Raw genomic sequence first — 15,276 nt, forward strand, 5'->3', positions numbered from 1 at the left:
GTGCTGTGTAATAATACTATCCTTTTCCCTGTATGTACAGCGCCGCCGTCACTGTCACTGCTATGTAATAATACTATTCTTATCCCTGTATGTACAGCGCCGCCGTCACTGTCACTGCTATGTAATAATACTATCCTTTTCCCTGTATGTACAGCGCCGCCGTCACTGTCACTGCTATGTAATAATACTATTCTTATCCCTGTATGTATGTCAGTCTGTCCCGTATCTGTGTTGTATGTCAGTCTGTCCGTTTGTCCCATATCCCCACGCCTGTCCGGGGCGCACTATTTTGGAACTTTTTGTGCACATATAGAATGCAGTAAATCGATTCATCCATAGGAGCCTTTATTCCCCCCCTTTCTCCTAATGAAACATTGTCCTTTGTCCTTTGTGCTGATTTTCCTTCTTCTTTAGACCTCACGGACAGCAAGAAGTCTACTTCCTGTGACCTATAATCTTTCCCATGCTCCGTGCTTCCACCAAAGGACAGCAGCCCGCATCACCATCACGGCACCAGGAAGTAGCAGCAAGCATCACCATCACGGCACCAGGAAGTAGCAGCGAGTATCACCATCACGGCACCAGGAAGTAGCAGCGAGTATCACCATCACGGCACCAGGAAGTAGCAGCAAGCATCACCATCAGGTACCAGGAAGTAGCAGCGAGTATCACCATCACGGCACCAGGAAGTAGCAGCGAGTATCACCATCACGGCACCAGGAAGTAGCAGCCAGCTTCACCATCACGGCACCAGGAAGTAGCAGCCAGCATCACCATCACGGCACCAGGAAGTAGCAGCCAGCTTCACCATCACGGCACCAGGAAGTAGCAGCCAGCATCATGGCACCAGGAAGTAGCAGCCAGCATCACCATCACGGCACCAGGAAGTAGCAGCCAGCATCACGGCACCAGGAAGTAGCAGCCAGCATCACCATCACGGCACCAGGAAGTAGCAGCCAGCATCACCATCAGGCACCAGGAAGTAGCAGCCAGCATCACGGCACCAGGAAGTAGCAGCCAGCTTCACCATCATGGCAACTGGAAGTAGCAGCCAGCATCACGGCACCAGGAAGTAGCAGCCAGCATCACCATCAGGCACCAGGAAGTAGCAGCCATCTTCACCATCAGGCACCAGGAAGTAGCAGCCAGCATCACCATCAGGCACCAGGAAGTAGCAGCCGGCATCACCATCAGGCACCAGGAAGTAGCAGCCAGCATCACCATCAGGCACCAGGAAGTAGCAGCCAGCTTCACCATCACGGCACCAGGAAGTAGCAGCTAGCATCACCATCAGGCAGCAGGAAGTAGCAGCCAGCTTCACCATCAGGCACCAGGAAGTAGCAGCCAGCATTACCATCACGGCACCAGGAAGTAGCAGCCAGCTTCACCATCACGGCACCAGGAAGTAGCAGCCAGCTTCACCATCAGGCACCAGGAAGTAGCAGCCAGCATCACCATCAGGCACCAGGAAGTTGCAGCCAGCATCACCATCAGGCACCAGGAAGTAGCAGCCAGCATCACCATCAGGCACCAGGAAGTAGCAGCCAGCATCACCATCAGGCACCAGGAAGTAGCAGCCAGCATCACCATCAGGCACCAGGAAGTAGCAGCCAGCTTCACCATCACGGCAACAGGAAGTAGCAGCCGGCATCACGACACCAGGAAGTAGCATCCGGCATCACGACACCAGGAAGTAGCAGCCAGCATCACCATCAGGCACCAGGAAGTAGCAGCCAGCATCACCATCAGGCAACAGGAAGTAGCAGCCAGCATCATCATCACGGCACCAGGAAGTAGCAGCCAGCATCACCATCAGGCACCAGGAAGTAGCAGCCAGCATCACCATCAGGCACCAGGAAGAAGCAGCCAGCATCACCATCATGGGAACTAGGAACAGGGCCTTCAGGGAGCTGTTTATAGTCCAATGTTGGAGTGAATACTCTCCCCAGATTGTACTCTACATCCCCGCTATATTCAGTGTCCCTTCCTCCACTGTGTGAGTCCTCTAGTGTTTCAAGGCTGTATCCCGGGATACGAAGGCGAGGCCACAGTGCGGACACATGTGCGGCTTTCCCCGCGTGTGGCTCTTTCCTTCTCGTCTCTCTATGGTGACCAATGTTTTGCTGCAGACTCCGCAGGGCAGTAATCTGTCTCCCACCTCCCTCCGCTCCCCGACGTGGCACTTCCTGTGGGCCACCAGGTGGCGTGTAAGGCTGAAGCTCTTTCCGCACTCTTCGCACTGGTGCGGCCTCTGCCCCGTGTGGTAGCCTTGATGAGCAGACAGGTGTTGCCGGCAGCTGAACCTCCTACCGCAGTCTGGGCAGGGAAACGGCCTCTCCCCGGTATGGTCACGTTGGTGGACATTGAGATGATGGAGGTAGCTGAAGCTGAGGCCGCACTCCCCACAGGCATAGGGTTTCTCTCCGGTGTGGGTCCTCTTGTGCGTCTTCAGCCCATTTTTCTGGCTGAAACATTTGCCGCACTCCTGGCACCGGTGTGGTCTCTCCCTAGTGTGGGTTCTCTGATGGGTCACCAGGTGTTTACGGTGGCAGAAGCGCTTGTCGCAGTGGGCGCAGGCAAAGGGCCTCTCCCCTGTGTGTATGCGCTGATGGATCATCAGGTTCTGCTTGTTGCTGAAGCTCTTGCTGCAGATGGGGCACTCGTATGGCCTCTCCCCAGTGTGGCTTCTCTGGTGAGTGACCAAGTGCTGCTTGCGGCTGAAGCTCTTGCCGCAATCCTCGCAGGGGAAAGGTCTCTCGCCTGCATGTGTCTTGAGGTGCAGGCCCAGGTTGTCCTTGCGGTTGAAGCCCTTGCCACAGTCGGGGCACTTGTAGGGGTTCTCCCCTGTGTGGATTCTCTGATGGATCATCAGGTTGGACTTCTGGCAGAATCCCTTCTCGCACTTGTCGCAGATGTAGGGCTTGGCGCCGGTGTGTATGCGAAGGTGGATCTCCAGCGTGGAGTTATTCTTGAAGAGCTTGTGGCAGAACATGCAGCTCAAGGGGGGCTTCTGCTTCCGCACCCGGCGGTGGGACGATTGTAGGGGGCTCCTACTGGCCCCTTCTGGGGTAGAAACTTCCTGAGCGAAACCTTCCTCCTCCTCCTCTTCCTCCTCTTCCTCTGCTTCACATGTCGCCAGCGTCAAATCTGCGGACAGTTCCACATCCATCCCGTAGCTGCGTGGGAACAGCAAATGCAGACGTTATACAGAGACATTACTGCTCAACTCTACACGTCCTCTGTGCATACTGTCTCCTCTCTGCATCTCATCTCTCCCTGCACTCTCTGACAGTCTCCTCTCTCTCTCCCTCTCTTCTCACACTGTCTTCTCTCTCTCTCTTCTCAGACTGTCTTCTCTCTCTCTCTTCTCAGACTGTCTTCTCTCTCTCTCTTCTCAGACTGTCTTCTCTCTCTCTCTTCTCAGACTGTCTTCTCTCTCTCTCTTCTCAGACTGTCTCCTCTCTCTCTCTTCTCAGACTGTCTTCTCTCTCTCTCTTCTCAGACTGTCTTCTCTCTCTCTCTTCTCAGACTGTCTTCTCTCTCTCTTCTCAGACTGTCTTCTCTCTCTCTCTCTCTTCTCAGACTGTTTTCTCTCTCTCTTCTCAGACGGTCTTCTCTCTCTCTCCCTGAACTCTCTCTGTCTCCTTTCTCCCTGCACTCTCTCTGAGTGTCTCCTCTCTCTCCACTTTCTCCCTGCACTCTCTCTGAGTGTCTCCTCTCTCTCTCCACTTTCTCCCTGCACTCTCTGACTGTCTCCTCTCTGCATCTCTCCCTCTCCCCCTCTCTCTCCTCAGACTGTCTTCTCTCTCCCTGAACTCTCGCTGTCTCCTTTCTCCCTGCACTCGCTCAGACTGTCTGAATTGAGAAGGGAATTGAGAAGGGAAAAACAAAGATTTACAGAATAATGTCCCTTTCTCCCACAACAGTCTCTGCTCATTTTCTCCTTAAATCCCTCTCCTGGCTTCCCATCAAGCTCCGGATCACCTACAAGGTTCTCCTCCTCACCTACAAGGTTCTCTTCCTCACCTACAACTTTCTCTTCCTCACCTACAAGGTTCTCTTCCTCACCTACAAGGTTCTCCTCCTCACCTACAAGGTTCTCCTCCTCACCTACAAGGTTCTACTCCTCACCTACAAGGTTCTACTCCTCACCTACAAGGTTCTCTTCCTCACCTACAAGGTTCTCTTCCTCACCTACAAGGTTCTCTTCCTCACCTACAAGGTTCTCTTCCTCACCTACAAGGTTCTCTTCCTCACCTACAAGGTTCTCTTCCTCACCTACAAGGTTCTCTTCCTCACCTACAAGGTTCTCCTCCTCACCTACAAGGTTCTCCTCACCTACAAGATTCTCCTCCCTCACCTACAAGGTTCTCCTCCCTCACCTTGGTTCTCCTCCTCACCTACAAGGTTCTCCTCACCTACAAGGTTCTCCTCCTCACCTACAAGGTTCTCCTCCTCACCTACAAGGTTCTCCTCCTCACCTACAAGGTTGTCCTCCTCACCTACAAGGTTCTCCTCCTCACCTACATGGTTGTCCTCCTCACCTACAAGGTTGTCCTCCTCACCTACAAGGTTCTCCTCCTCACCTACAAGGTTCTCCTCACCTACAAGGTTCTCCTCACCTACAAGGCTCTCTTCCTCACCTACAAGGCTCTCTTCCTCACCTACAAGGTTCTCCTCACCTACAAGGTTCTCCTCCTCATCTACAAGGTTCTCCTCACCTACAAGGTTCTCCTCACCTACAAGGTTCTCTTCCTCACCTACAAGGTTCTCCTCCTCAGCTACAAGGTTCTCCTCACCTACAAGGGTCTCCTCATCTACAAAGTTCTCCTCCTCATCTACAAGGTTCTCTTCCTCATCTACAAGGTTCTCCTCCTTACCCACAAGGTTCTTCTCCTTACCTTAAAGGTTCTCCTCCTCATCCACAAGGTTCTCCTCCTCACCTACAAGGTTCTCCTCCTCACCCACAAGGTTCTCCTCCTTACCTTTAAGGTTCTCCTCCTTACCTTTTAAAGGTTCTCTATTCCCCTGCATATCAGCTCTGATCTCTCGTTATCCCCGTTTGTCTCCTGCGCTCTGTCCATAACTGTCTTCTCTCAGCTGGTCTCTCTCACCTTAAACCTTTTCCCCTCACTGCCCCTTACCTGTGGGACTCTGTCACACTCCTGGCTATTGTCCCACACCCACAGTCACTCCTACCACCCATTGTGACCAAGCACTGCCATCTACTGCACTTACCCACCATCAAGGCTAGCACTGCCATCTCCTGCCCTTATTCCCTCACCTGCTGTCTCTGTAACTCTCCCATCATACCTCTTAAATTGTAAGCTCTTTGGGGCAGGGATTTCCTTTCATATTGTCTGATTTTGTTGCATGTATTGTATTATAATTCCCTGTACTTATGCTGAGTGCACCGAGAGACCCCCCCCACCCCCCGCACGTGATGCTCTGGGAGGCCTCCCCCCGCACTGTGACGCAACGAGAGGCCCTCTCTCACGAGATGCTCCTCCACACCGTGACGCTCCGAGAGGAGCCCCCACCCTGCACTGTGACGCATCGAGAGGAGGCCCCCCTGCACCGTGAGGCCCTGAGAGAAGGCCCCCCCACACTGAGAGACCCCGATGGGAGGGGGTAACCAGGCTATATAATTAAGGTTACCCCGGCTCCGTGTATAAGGGACCCAACGAGTCAGCTCTTGAACTCAATAACATTGTATCTTTACATTGTACTGTGTGTAATAAAAGTATTTTTCGTGTTTTTCCCTTCCCGGGCGTGCCAGCGAGCAGGGATTGCTGGGGGATGAGTTTCCGGGCGTGCCAGCGAGCAGGGATTGCTGGGGGATGAGTTTCCGGGCGTGCCAGTGAGCAGGGATTGCTGGGGGATGAGTTTCCGGGCGGGCCAGCGAGCAGGGATGGCTGGGGGATGAGTTTCCGAGCGTGCCAGCGAGCGGGGATTGCTGGGGGATGGGTTTCCGGGCGTGCCAGCAAGCAAGGATTGCTGGGGGATGGGTTTCCGTGCGTGCCAGCGAGCAGGGATTGCTGGGGATGAGTTTCCGGGCGTGCCAGCAAGCAAGGATTGCTGGGGGATGGGTTTCCGTGCGTGCCAGCGAGCAGGGATTGCTGGGGGATGAGTTTCCGGGCGTGCCAGCGAGCAGGGATTGCTGGGGGATGAGTTTCCGGGCGTACCAGTGAGCAGGGATTGCTGGGGGATGGGTTTCCGGGCATGTCAGTGAGCGGGGATTGCTGGGGGATGAGTTTCCGGGCGTGCCAGCGAGCAGGGATTGCTGGGGGATGAGTTTCCGGGCGTGCCAGCGAGCGGGGATTGCTGGGGGATGAGTTTCCGGGCGTGCCAGCGAGCAGGGATTGCTGGGGGATGAGTTTCCGGGCGTACCAGTGAGCAGGGATTGCTGGGGGATGGGTTTCCGGGCATGTCAGTGAGCGGGGATTGCTGGGGGATGAGTTTCCGGGCGTGCCAGCGAGCAGGGATTGCTGGGGGATGAGTTTCCGGGCGTGCCAGCGAGCGGGGATTGCTGGGGGATGAGTTTCCGGGCGTGCCAGCGAGCGGGGATTGCTGGGGGATGAGTTTCCGGGCGTGCCAGCGAGCGGGTATTGCTGGGGGATGAGTTTCCGGGCGTACCAGCGAGCAGGGATTGCTGGGGGATGAGTTTCCGGGCGTACCAGCGAGCAGGGATTGCTGGGGGATGGGTTTCCGGGCATGTCAGTGAGCGGGGATTGCTGGGGGATGAGTTTCCGGGCGTGTCAGTGAGCAGGGATTGCTGGGGGATGAGTTTCCGGGCGTGCCAGCGAGCGGGGATTGCTGGGGGATGAGTTTCCGGGCGTGCCAGCGAGCGGGGATTGCTGGGGGATGAGTTTCCGGGCGTGCTAGCGAGCAGGGACTGCTGGGGGATGAGTTTCCAGGCGTACCAGCGAGCAGGGATTGCTGGGGGATGAGTTTCCGGGCGTGCCAGCGAGCGGGGATTACTGGGGGATGAGTTTCCGGGCGTGCCGGCGAGCGGGGATTGCTGGGGGATGAGTTTCCGGGAGTGCCGGTGAGCAGGGATTGCTGGGGGATGAGTTTCCGGGCGTGCCAGTGAGCAGGGATTGCTGGGGGATGAGTTTCCGGGCGTGCCAGCGAGCGGGGATTGCTGGGGGATGAGTTTCAAGGCGTGCCAGCGAGAGGGGCTTGCTGGGGGATGAGTTTCCGGGCGTGCCGGTGAGCAGGGATTGCTGGGGGATGAGTTTCCGGGCGTGCCGGCGAGCGGGGATTGCTGGGGGATGAGTTTCCGGGCGTGCCGGTGAGCAGGGATTGCTGGGGGATGGGTTTCCGTGCGTGCCAGCGAGCAGGGATTGCTGGGGGATGGGTTTCCGTGCGTGCCAGCGAGCAGGGATTGCTGGGGGATGAGTTTCCGGGCGTGCCAGCGAGCAGGGATTGCTGGGGGATGAGTTTCCAGGCGTGCCGGTAAGCAGGGATTGCTGGGGGATGAGTTTCCGGGCGTGTCAGTGAGCAGGGATTGCTGGGGGATGAGTTTCCGGGCGTGCCAGCGAGCGGGGATTGCTGGGGGATGAGTTTCCGGGCGTGCCAGCGAGCGGGGATTGCTGGGGGATGAGTTTCCGGGCGTGCCAGCGAGCGGGGATTACTGGGGGATGAGTTTCCGGGCGTGCCAGCGAGCGGGGATTGCTGGGGGATGAGTTTCCGGGCGTGCCAGCGAGCGGGGATTGCTGGGGGATGGGTTTCCGTGCGTGCCAGCGAGCAGGGATTGCTGGGGGATGAGTTTCCGGGCGTGCCAGCGAGCAGGGATTGCTGGGGGATGAGTTTCCAGGCGTGCCGGTAAGCAGGGATTGCTGGGGGATGAGTTTCCGGGCGTGTCAGTGAGCAGGGATTGCTGGGGGATGAGTTTCCGGGCGTGCCAGCGAGCGGGGATTGCTGGGGGATGAGTTTCCGGGCGTGCCAGCGAGCGGGGATTGCTGGGGGATGAGTTTCCGGGCGTGCCAGCGAGCGGGGATTACTGGGGGATGAGTTTCCGGGCGTGCCAGCGAGCGGGGATTGCTGGGGGATGAGTTTCCGGGCGTGCCAGCGAGCGGGGATTGCTGGGGGATGAGTTTCCGGGCGTGCTAGCGAGCAGGGATTGCTGGGGGATGAGTTTCCGGGCGTGCCGGCGAGCGGGGATTGCTGGGGGATGAGTTTCCGGGTGTGCCGGTGAGCAGGGATTGCTGGGGGATGAGTTTCCGGGCGTGCCAGCGAGCAGGGATTGCTGGGGGATGGGTTTCCGTGCGTGCCAGCGAGCAGTGATTGCTGGGGGATGAGTTTCCGGGCGTGCCAGCGAGCAGGGATTGCTGGGGGATGAGTTTCCGGGCGTGCCGGTGAGCAGGGATTGCTGGGGGATGAGTTTTTGGGCGTGCCAGCGAGCAGGGATTACTGGGGGATGAGTTTCCGGGCGTGCCAGCGAGCGAGGATTGCTGGGGGATGAGATTCCGGGCGTGCCGGTGAGCAGGGATTGCTGGGGGATGAGTTTCCGAGCGTGCCAGCGAGCGGGGATTGCTGGGGGATGAGTTTCCGGGCGTGCCAGCGAGCAGGGATTGCTGGGGGATGAGTTTCCGGGCGTGCCAGCGAGCGGGGATTGCTGGGGGATGAGTTTCCGGGCGTGCCAGCGAGCAGGGATTGCTGGGGGATGAGTTTCCGTGCGTGCCAGCGAGCAGGGATTGCTGGGGGATGAGTTTCCGGGCGTGCCAGCGAGCAGGGATTGCTGGGGGATGAGTTTCCAGGCGTGCCGGTAAGCAGGGATTGCTGGGGGATGAGTTTCCGGGCGTGTCAGTGAGCAGGGATTGCTGGGGGATGAGTTTCCGGGCGTGCCAGCGAGCGGGGATTGCTGGGGGATGAGTTTCCGGGCGTGCCAGCGAGCGGGGATTGCTGGGGGATGAGTTTCCGGGCGTGCCAGCGAGCGGGGATTGCTGGGGGATGAGTTTCCGGGCGTGCCAGCGAGCGGGGATTGCTGGGGGATGAGTTTCCGGGCGTGCCAGCGAGCGGGGATTGCTGGGGGATGAGTTTCCGGGCGTGCTAGCGAGCAGGGATTGCTGGGAGATGAGTTTCCGGGCGTGCCGGCGAGCGGGGATTGCTGGGGGATGAGTTTCCGGGTGTGCCGGTGAGCAGGGATTGCTGGGGGATGAGTTTCCAGGCGTGCCAGCGAGCAGGGATTGCTGGGGGATGGGTTTCCGTGCGTGCCAGCGAGCAGTGATTGCTGGGGGATGAGTTTCCGGGCGTGCCAGCGAGCAGGGATTGCTGGGGGATGAGTTTCCGGGTGTGCCGGTGAGCAGGGATTGCTGGGGTATGAGTTTCCGGGCGTGCCAGCGAGCAGGGATTGCTGGGGGATGAGTTTCCGAGTGTGCCAGCGAGCGGGGATTGCTGGGGGATGAGTTTCTGGGCGTGCCAGCGAGCAGGGATTGCTGGGGATGAGTTTCTGGGCGTGCCAGCGAGCGGGGATTGCTGGGGGATGAGTTTCCGGGCGTGCCAGCGAGCGGGGATTGCTGGGGGATGAGTTTCCGGGCGTGCTAGCGAGCAGGGATTGCTGGGGGATGAGTTTCCGGGCGTGCTGGCGAGCGGGGATTGCTGGGGGATGAGTTTCCGGGTGTGCCGGTGAGCAGGGATTGCTGGGGGATGAGTTTCCGGGCGTGCCAGCGAGCAGGGATTGCTGGGGGATGGGTTTCCGTGCGTGCCAGCGAGCAGTGATTGCTGGGGGATGAGTTTCCGGGCGTGCCAGCGAGCAGGGATTGCTGGGGGATGAGTTTCCGGGCGTGCCGGTGAGCAGGGATTGCTGGGGGATGAGTTTTTGGGCGTGCCAGCGAGCAGGGATTACTGGGGGATGAGTTTCCGGGCGTGCCGGTGAGCAGGGATTGCTGGGGGATGAGTTTCCGAGCGTGCCAGCGAGCGGGGATTGCTGGGGGATGAGTTTCCGGGCGTGCCAGCGAGCAGGGATTGCTGGGGGATGAGTTTCCGGGCGTGCCAGCGAGCGGGGATTGCTGGGGGATGAGTTTCCGGGCGTGCCAGCGAGCAGGGATTGCTGGGGGATGAGTTTCCGGGCGTGCCAGCGAGCGGGGATTGCTGGGGGATGAGTTTCCGGGCGTGCCAGCGAGAGGGGATTGCTGGGGGATGGGTTTCCGTGCGTGCCAGCGAGCAGGGATTGCTGGGGTATGAGTTTCCGGGCGTGCCAGCGAGCAGGGATTACTAGGGGAGGAGTTTCCGGGCGTGCCAGCGAGCAGGGATTGCTGGGGGATAAGTTTCCTGGGTGCCAGCGGACAGGGATTGCTATGGTATGAGTTTCTGGGCGTGCCAGTGAACAGGGATTACTGGGGGATGAGTTTCCGGGCGTGCCAGCGAGCAGGGATTGCTGGGGTATGAGTTTCCGGGCGTGCCAGCGAGCAGGGATTGCTGGGGGATGAGTTTCCGGGCGTGCCAGCGAGCGGGGATTGCTGGGGGATAAGTTTCTGGGCGTGCCAGCAAGCAGGGATTGCTGGGGTATGAGTTTCCGGGCGTGCCAGTGAGCGGGGATTGCTGGGGGATGAGTTTCCGGGCGTGCCAGCGAGCGGGGATTGCTGGAGGATGAGTTTCAGGACGTGCCAGCGAGCAGGGATTGCTGGGGGATGAGTTTCCGGGCGTGCCAGCGAGCGGCGATTGCTGGGGGATGAGTTTCCGGGCGTGCCAGCGAGCGGGGATTGCTGAGGGATGAGTTTCCGGGCGTGCTAGCGAGCAGGGATTGCTGGGGGATGAGTTTCCGGGCGTGCCAGCGAGCGGCGATTGCTGGGGGATGAGTTTCCGGGCGTGCCAGCGAGCAGGGATTGCTGGGGGATGGGTTTCCGTGAGTGCCAGCGAGCAGTGATTGCTGGGGGATGAGTTTCCGGGTGTGCCAGCGAGCGGGGATTGCTGGGGGATGAGTTTCCGGGCGTGCCGACGAGCGGGGATTGCTGGGGGATGAGTTTCTGGGCGTGCCGATGAGCAGGGATTGCTGGGGGATGAGTTTCCGGGCGTGCCAGCGAGCGGGGATTGCTGGGGGATGAGTTTCAAGGCGTGCCAGCGAGAGGGGATTGCTGGGGGATGAGTTTCCGGGCATGCCGGTGAGCAGGGATTGCTGGGGGATGAGTTTCCGGGTGTGCCAGCGAGCGGGGATTGCTGGGGGATGAGTTTCCGGGCGTGCCAGCGAGCAGGGATTGCTGGGGGATGGGTTTCCGTGCGTGCCAGCGAGCAGGGATTGCTGGGGGATGAGTTTCCAGGCGTGCCGGTGAGCAGGGATTGCTGGGGGATGAGTTTCCGGGCGTGTCAGTGAGCGGGGATTGCTGGGGGATGAGTTTCCGGGCGTGCCAGCGAGCGGGGATTGCTGGGGGATGAGTTTCCGGGCGTGCCAGCGAGCGGGGATTGCTGGGGGATGAGTTTCCGGGCGTGCCAGCGAGCGGGGATTGCTGGGGGATGAGTTTCCGGGCGTGCCAGCGAGCGGGGATTGCTGGGGGATGAGTTTCCGGGCGTGCCAGGGAGCGGGGATTGCTGGGGGATGAGTTTCCGGGCGTGCTGGCGAGCGGGGATTGCTGGGGGATGAGTTTCCGGGCGTGCCGGTGAGCAGGGATTGCTGGGGGATGAGTTTCCGGGCGTGCCAGCGAGCAAGGATTGCTGGGGGATGGGTTTCCGTGCGTGCCAGCGAGCAGTGATTGCTGGGGGATGAGTTTCCGGGCGTGCCAGCGAGCAGGGATTGCTGGGGGATGAGTTTCCGGGCGTGCCGGTGAGCAGGGATTGCTGGGGGATGAGTTTCCGGGCGTGCCAGCGAGCGGGGATTGCTGGGGGATGAGTTTCTGGGCGTGCCGATGAGCAGGGATTGCTGGGGGATGTGTTTCCGGGCGTGCCAGCGAGCAGGGATTGCTGGGGGATGGGTTTCCGTGCGTGCCAGCGAGCGGGGATTGCTGGGGGATGAGTTTCCAGGCATGCCAGCGAGCAGGGATTGCTGGGGGATGAGTTTCCGGGCGTGCCAGCAAGCAGGGATTGCTGGGGGATGAGTTTACGGGCGTGCCAGTGAGCAGGGATTGCTGGGGGATGAGTTTCCGGGCGGGCCAGCGAGCAGGGATTGCTGGAGGATGAGTTTCCGAGCGTGCCAGCGAGCAGAGATTGCTGGGGGATGAGTTTTTGGGCGTGCCAGCGAGCAGGGATTACTGGGGGATGAGTTTCCGGGCGTGCCAGCGAGCGAGGATTGCTGGGGGATGAGTTTCCGGGCGTGCCAGCGAGCAGGGATTGCTGGGGGATGGGTTTCCGTGGCGTGCCAGCGAGCGGGGATTGCTGGGGGATGAGTTTCCGGGCGTGCCAGCGAGCAGGGATTGCTGGGGGATGGGTTTCCGTGGCGTGCCAGCGAGCGGGGATTGCTGGGGGATGAGTTTCCGGGCGTGCCGGTGAGCAGGGATTGCTGTGGGATGAGTTTCTGGGCGTGCCGGCGAGCGGGGATTGCTGGGGGATGAGTTTCCGGGCATGCCGGCGAGCGGGGATTGCTGGGGGATGAGTTTCCGGGCGTGCCTGCGAGCAGGGATTGCTGGGGGATGGGTTTCCGTGCGTGCCAGCGAGCAGGTATTGCTGGGGGATGAGTTTCCGGGCGTGCCGGTGAGCAGGGATTGCTGGGGGATGAGTTTCCGGGTGTGCCAGCGAGCAGGGATTGCTGGGGGATGAGTTTCCGGGCGTGCCAGCAAGCAGGGATTGCTGGGGGATGAGTTTCCGGGCGTGCCAGCGAGCGGGGATTGCTGGGGGATGAGTTTCCGGGCGTGCCAGCGAGCAGGGATTGCTGGGGGATGAGTTTCCGGGCGTGCCAGCGAGCGGGGATTGCTGGGGGATGAGTTTCTGGGCGTGCCAGCGAGAGGGGATTGCTGGGGGATGGGTTTCCGTGCGTGCCAGCGAGCAGGGATTGCTGGGGGATGAGTTTCCGGGCGTGCCAGCGAGCAGGGATTACTAGTGGAGGAGTTTCCGGGCGTGCCAGCGAGCAGGGATTGCTGGGGGATAAGTTTCCTGGGTGCCAGCGGACAGGGATTGCTATGGTATGAGTTTCTGGGCGTGCCAGTGAACAGGGATTACTGGGGGATGAGTTTCCGGGCGTGCCAGCGAGCAGGGATTGCTGGGGTATGAGTTTCCGGGCGTGCCAGCGAGCAGGGATTGCTGGGGGATGAGTTTCCGGGCGTGCCAGCGAGCGGGGATTGCTGGGGGATAAGTTTCTGGGCGTGCCAGCAAGCAGGGATTGCTGGGGGATGAGTTTCCGGGCGTGCCAGTGAGCGGGGATTGCTGGGTGATGAGTTTCCGGGCGTGCCAGCGAGCGGGGATTGCTGGAGGATGAGTTTCCGGACGTGCCAGCGAGCAGGGATTGCTGGGGGATGAGTTTCCGGGCGTGCCAGCGAGCAGGGATTGCTGGGGGATGAGTTTCCGGGCGTGCCAGTGAGCGGGGATTGCTGGGGGATGAGTTTCCGGGCGTGCCAGCGAGCAGGGATTGCTGGGGGATGAGTTTCCGGGCATGCCAGCGAGCGGGGATTTCCTGGGGTATGAGTTTCCGGGCGTGCCAGCGAGCAGGGATTGCTGGGGGATGGGTTTCCGTGCGTGCCAGCGAACAGGGATTGCTGGGGGATGAGTTTCCGGGCGTGCCAGCGAGCGGGGATTGCTGGGGGATGAGTTTCCGAGCGTGCCAGCGAGCGGGGATTGCTGGGGGATGAGTTTCCGGGCGTGCCAGCGAGCGGGGATTGCTGGGGGATGAGTTTCCGGGCGTGCCAGCGAGCGGGGATTGCTGGGGGATGAGTTTCCGGGCGTGCCAGCGAGCAGGGATTGCTGGGGGATGAGTTTCCGGGCGTGCCAGCGAGCGGGGATTGCTGGGGGATGAGTTTCCGGGCGTGCCAGCGAGAGGGGATTGCTGGGGGATGGGTTTCCGTGCGTGCCAGCGAGCAGGGATTGCTGGGGGATGAGTTTCCGGGCGTGCCAGCGAGCGGGGATTGCTGGGGGATGAGTTTCCGGGCGTGCCAGCGAGCGGGGATTGCTGGGGGATGAGTTTCCGGGCGTGCCAGCGAGCGGGGATTGCTGGGGGATGAGTTTCCGGGCGTGCTGGCGAGCGGGGATTGCTGGGGGATGAGTTTCCGGGCGTGCCGGTGAGCAGGGATTGCTGGGGGATGAGTTTCCGGGCGTGCCAGCGAGCAGGGATTGCTGGGGGATGGGTTTCCGTGCGTGCCAGCGAGCAGTGATTGCTGGGGGATGAGTTTCCGGGCGTGCCAGCGAGCAGGGATTGCTGGGGGATGAGTTTCCGGGCGTGCCGGTGAGCAGGGATTGCTGGGGGATGAGTTTCCGGGCGTGCCAGCGAGCGGGGATTGCTGGGGGATGAGTTTCTGGGCATGCCGATGAGCAGGGATTGCTGGGGGATGTGTTTCCGGGCGTGCCAGCGAGCAGGGATTGCTGGGGGATGGGTTTCCGTGCGTGCCAGCGAGCGGGGATTGCTGGGGGATGAGTTTCCAGGCATGCCAGCGAGCAGGGATTGCTGGGGGATGAGTTTCCGGGCGTGCCAGCAAGCAGGGATTGCTGGGGGATGAGTTTACGGGCGTGCCAGTGAGCAGGGATTGCTGGGGGATGAGTTTCCGGGCGGGCCAGCGAGCAGGGATTGCTGGAGGATGAGTTTCCGAGCGTGCCAGCGAGCAGAGATTGCTGGGGGATGAGTTTTTGGGCGTGCCAGCGAGCAGGGATTACTGGGGGATGAGTTTCCGGGCGTGCCAGCGAGCGAGGATTGCTGGGGGATGAGTTTCCGGGCGTGCCAGCGAGCAGGGATTGCTGGGGGATGGGTTTCCGTGGCGTGCCAGCGAGCGGGGATTGCTGGGGGATGAGTTTCCGGGCGTGCCAGCGAGCAGGGATTGCTGGGGGATGGGTTTCCGTGGCGTGCCAGCGAGCGGGGATTGCTGGGGGATGAGTTTCCGGGCGTGCCGGTGAGCAGGGATTGCTGTGGGATGAGTTTCTGGGCGTGCCGGCGAGCGGGGATTGCTGGGGGATGAGTTTCCGGGCATGCCGGCGAGCGGGGATTGCTGGGGGATGAGTTTCCGGGCGTGCCTGCGAGCAGGGATTGCTGGGGGATGGGTTTCCGTGCGTGCCAGCGAGCAGGTATTGCTGGGGGATGAGTTTCCGGGCGTGCCGGTGAGCAGGGATTGCTGGGGGATGAGTTTCCGGGTGTGCCAGCGAGCAGGGATTGCTGGGGGATGAGTTTCCGGGCGTGCCAGCAAGCAGGGATTGCTGGGGGATGAG

The 15,276-nt window shown here is 60.6% G+C and overlaps 1 protein-coding gene across 1 annotated transcript in view; it reads right to left on the bottom strand.

Annotated features, from left to right (window-relative positions):
• Window positions 1-328: 328 nt before the first annotated feature.
• Window positions 329-15,276, bottom strand: part of LOC142485991 (uncharacterized) — a 70,802-nt gene continuing 55,854 nt past the window's right edge. The window contains exon 2 of the mRNA XM_075584652.1: window positions 329-3,176. Within this exon, the coding sequence (XP_075440767.1) occupies window positions 2,006-3,169 (1,164 nt within the window). The 5' untranslated portion in view covers window positions 3,170-3,176 and the 3' untranslated portion in view covers window positions 329-2,005. The remainder of the gene's footprint in view (window positions 3,177-15,276) is intronic.

The sequence above is a fragment of the Ascaphus truei genome, unplaced genomic scaffold, assembly GCF_040206685.1.
Source record: "Ascaphus truei isolate aAscTru1 unplaced genomic scaffold, aAscTru1.hap1 HAP1_SCAFFOLD_699, whole genome shotgun sequence".
Lineage (NCBI taxonomy): Eukaryota > Metazoa > Chordata > Amphibia > Anura > Ascaphidae > Ascaphus > Ascaphus truei.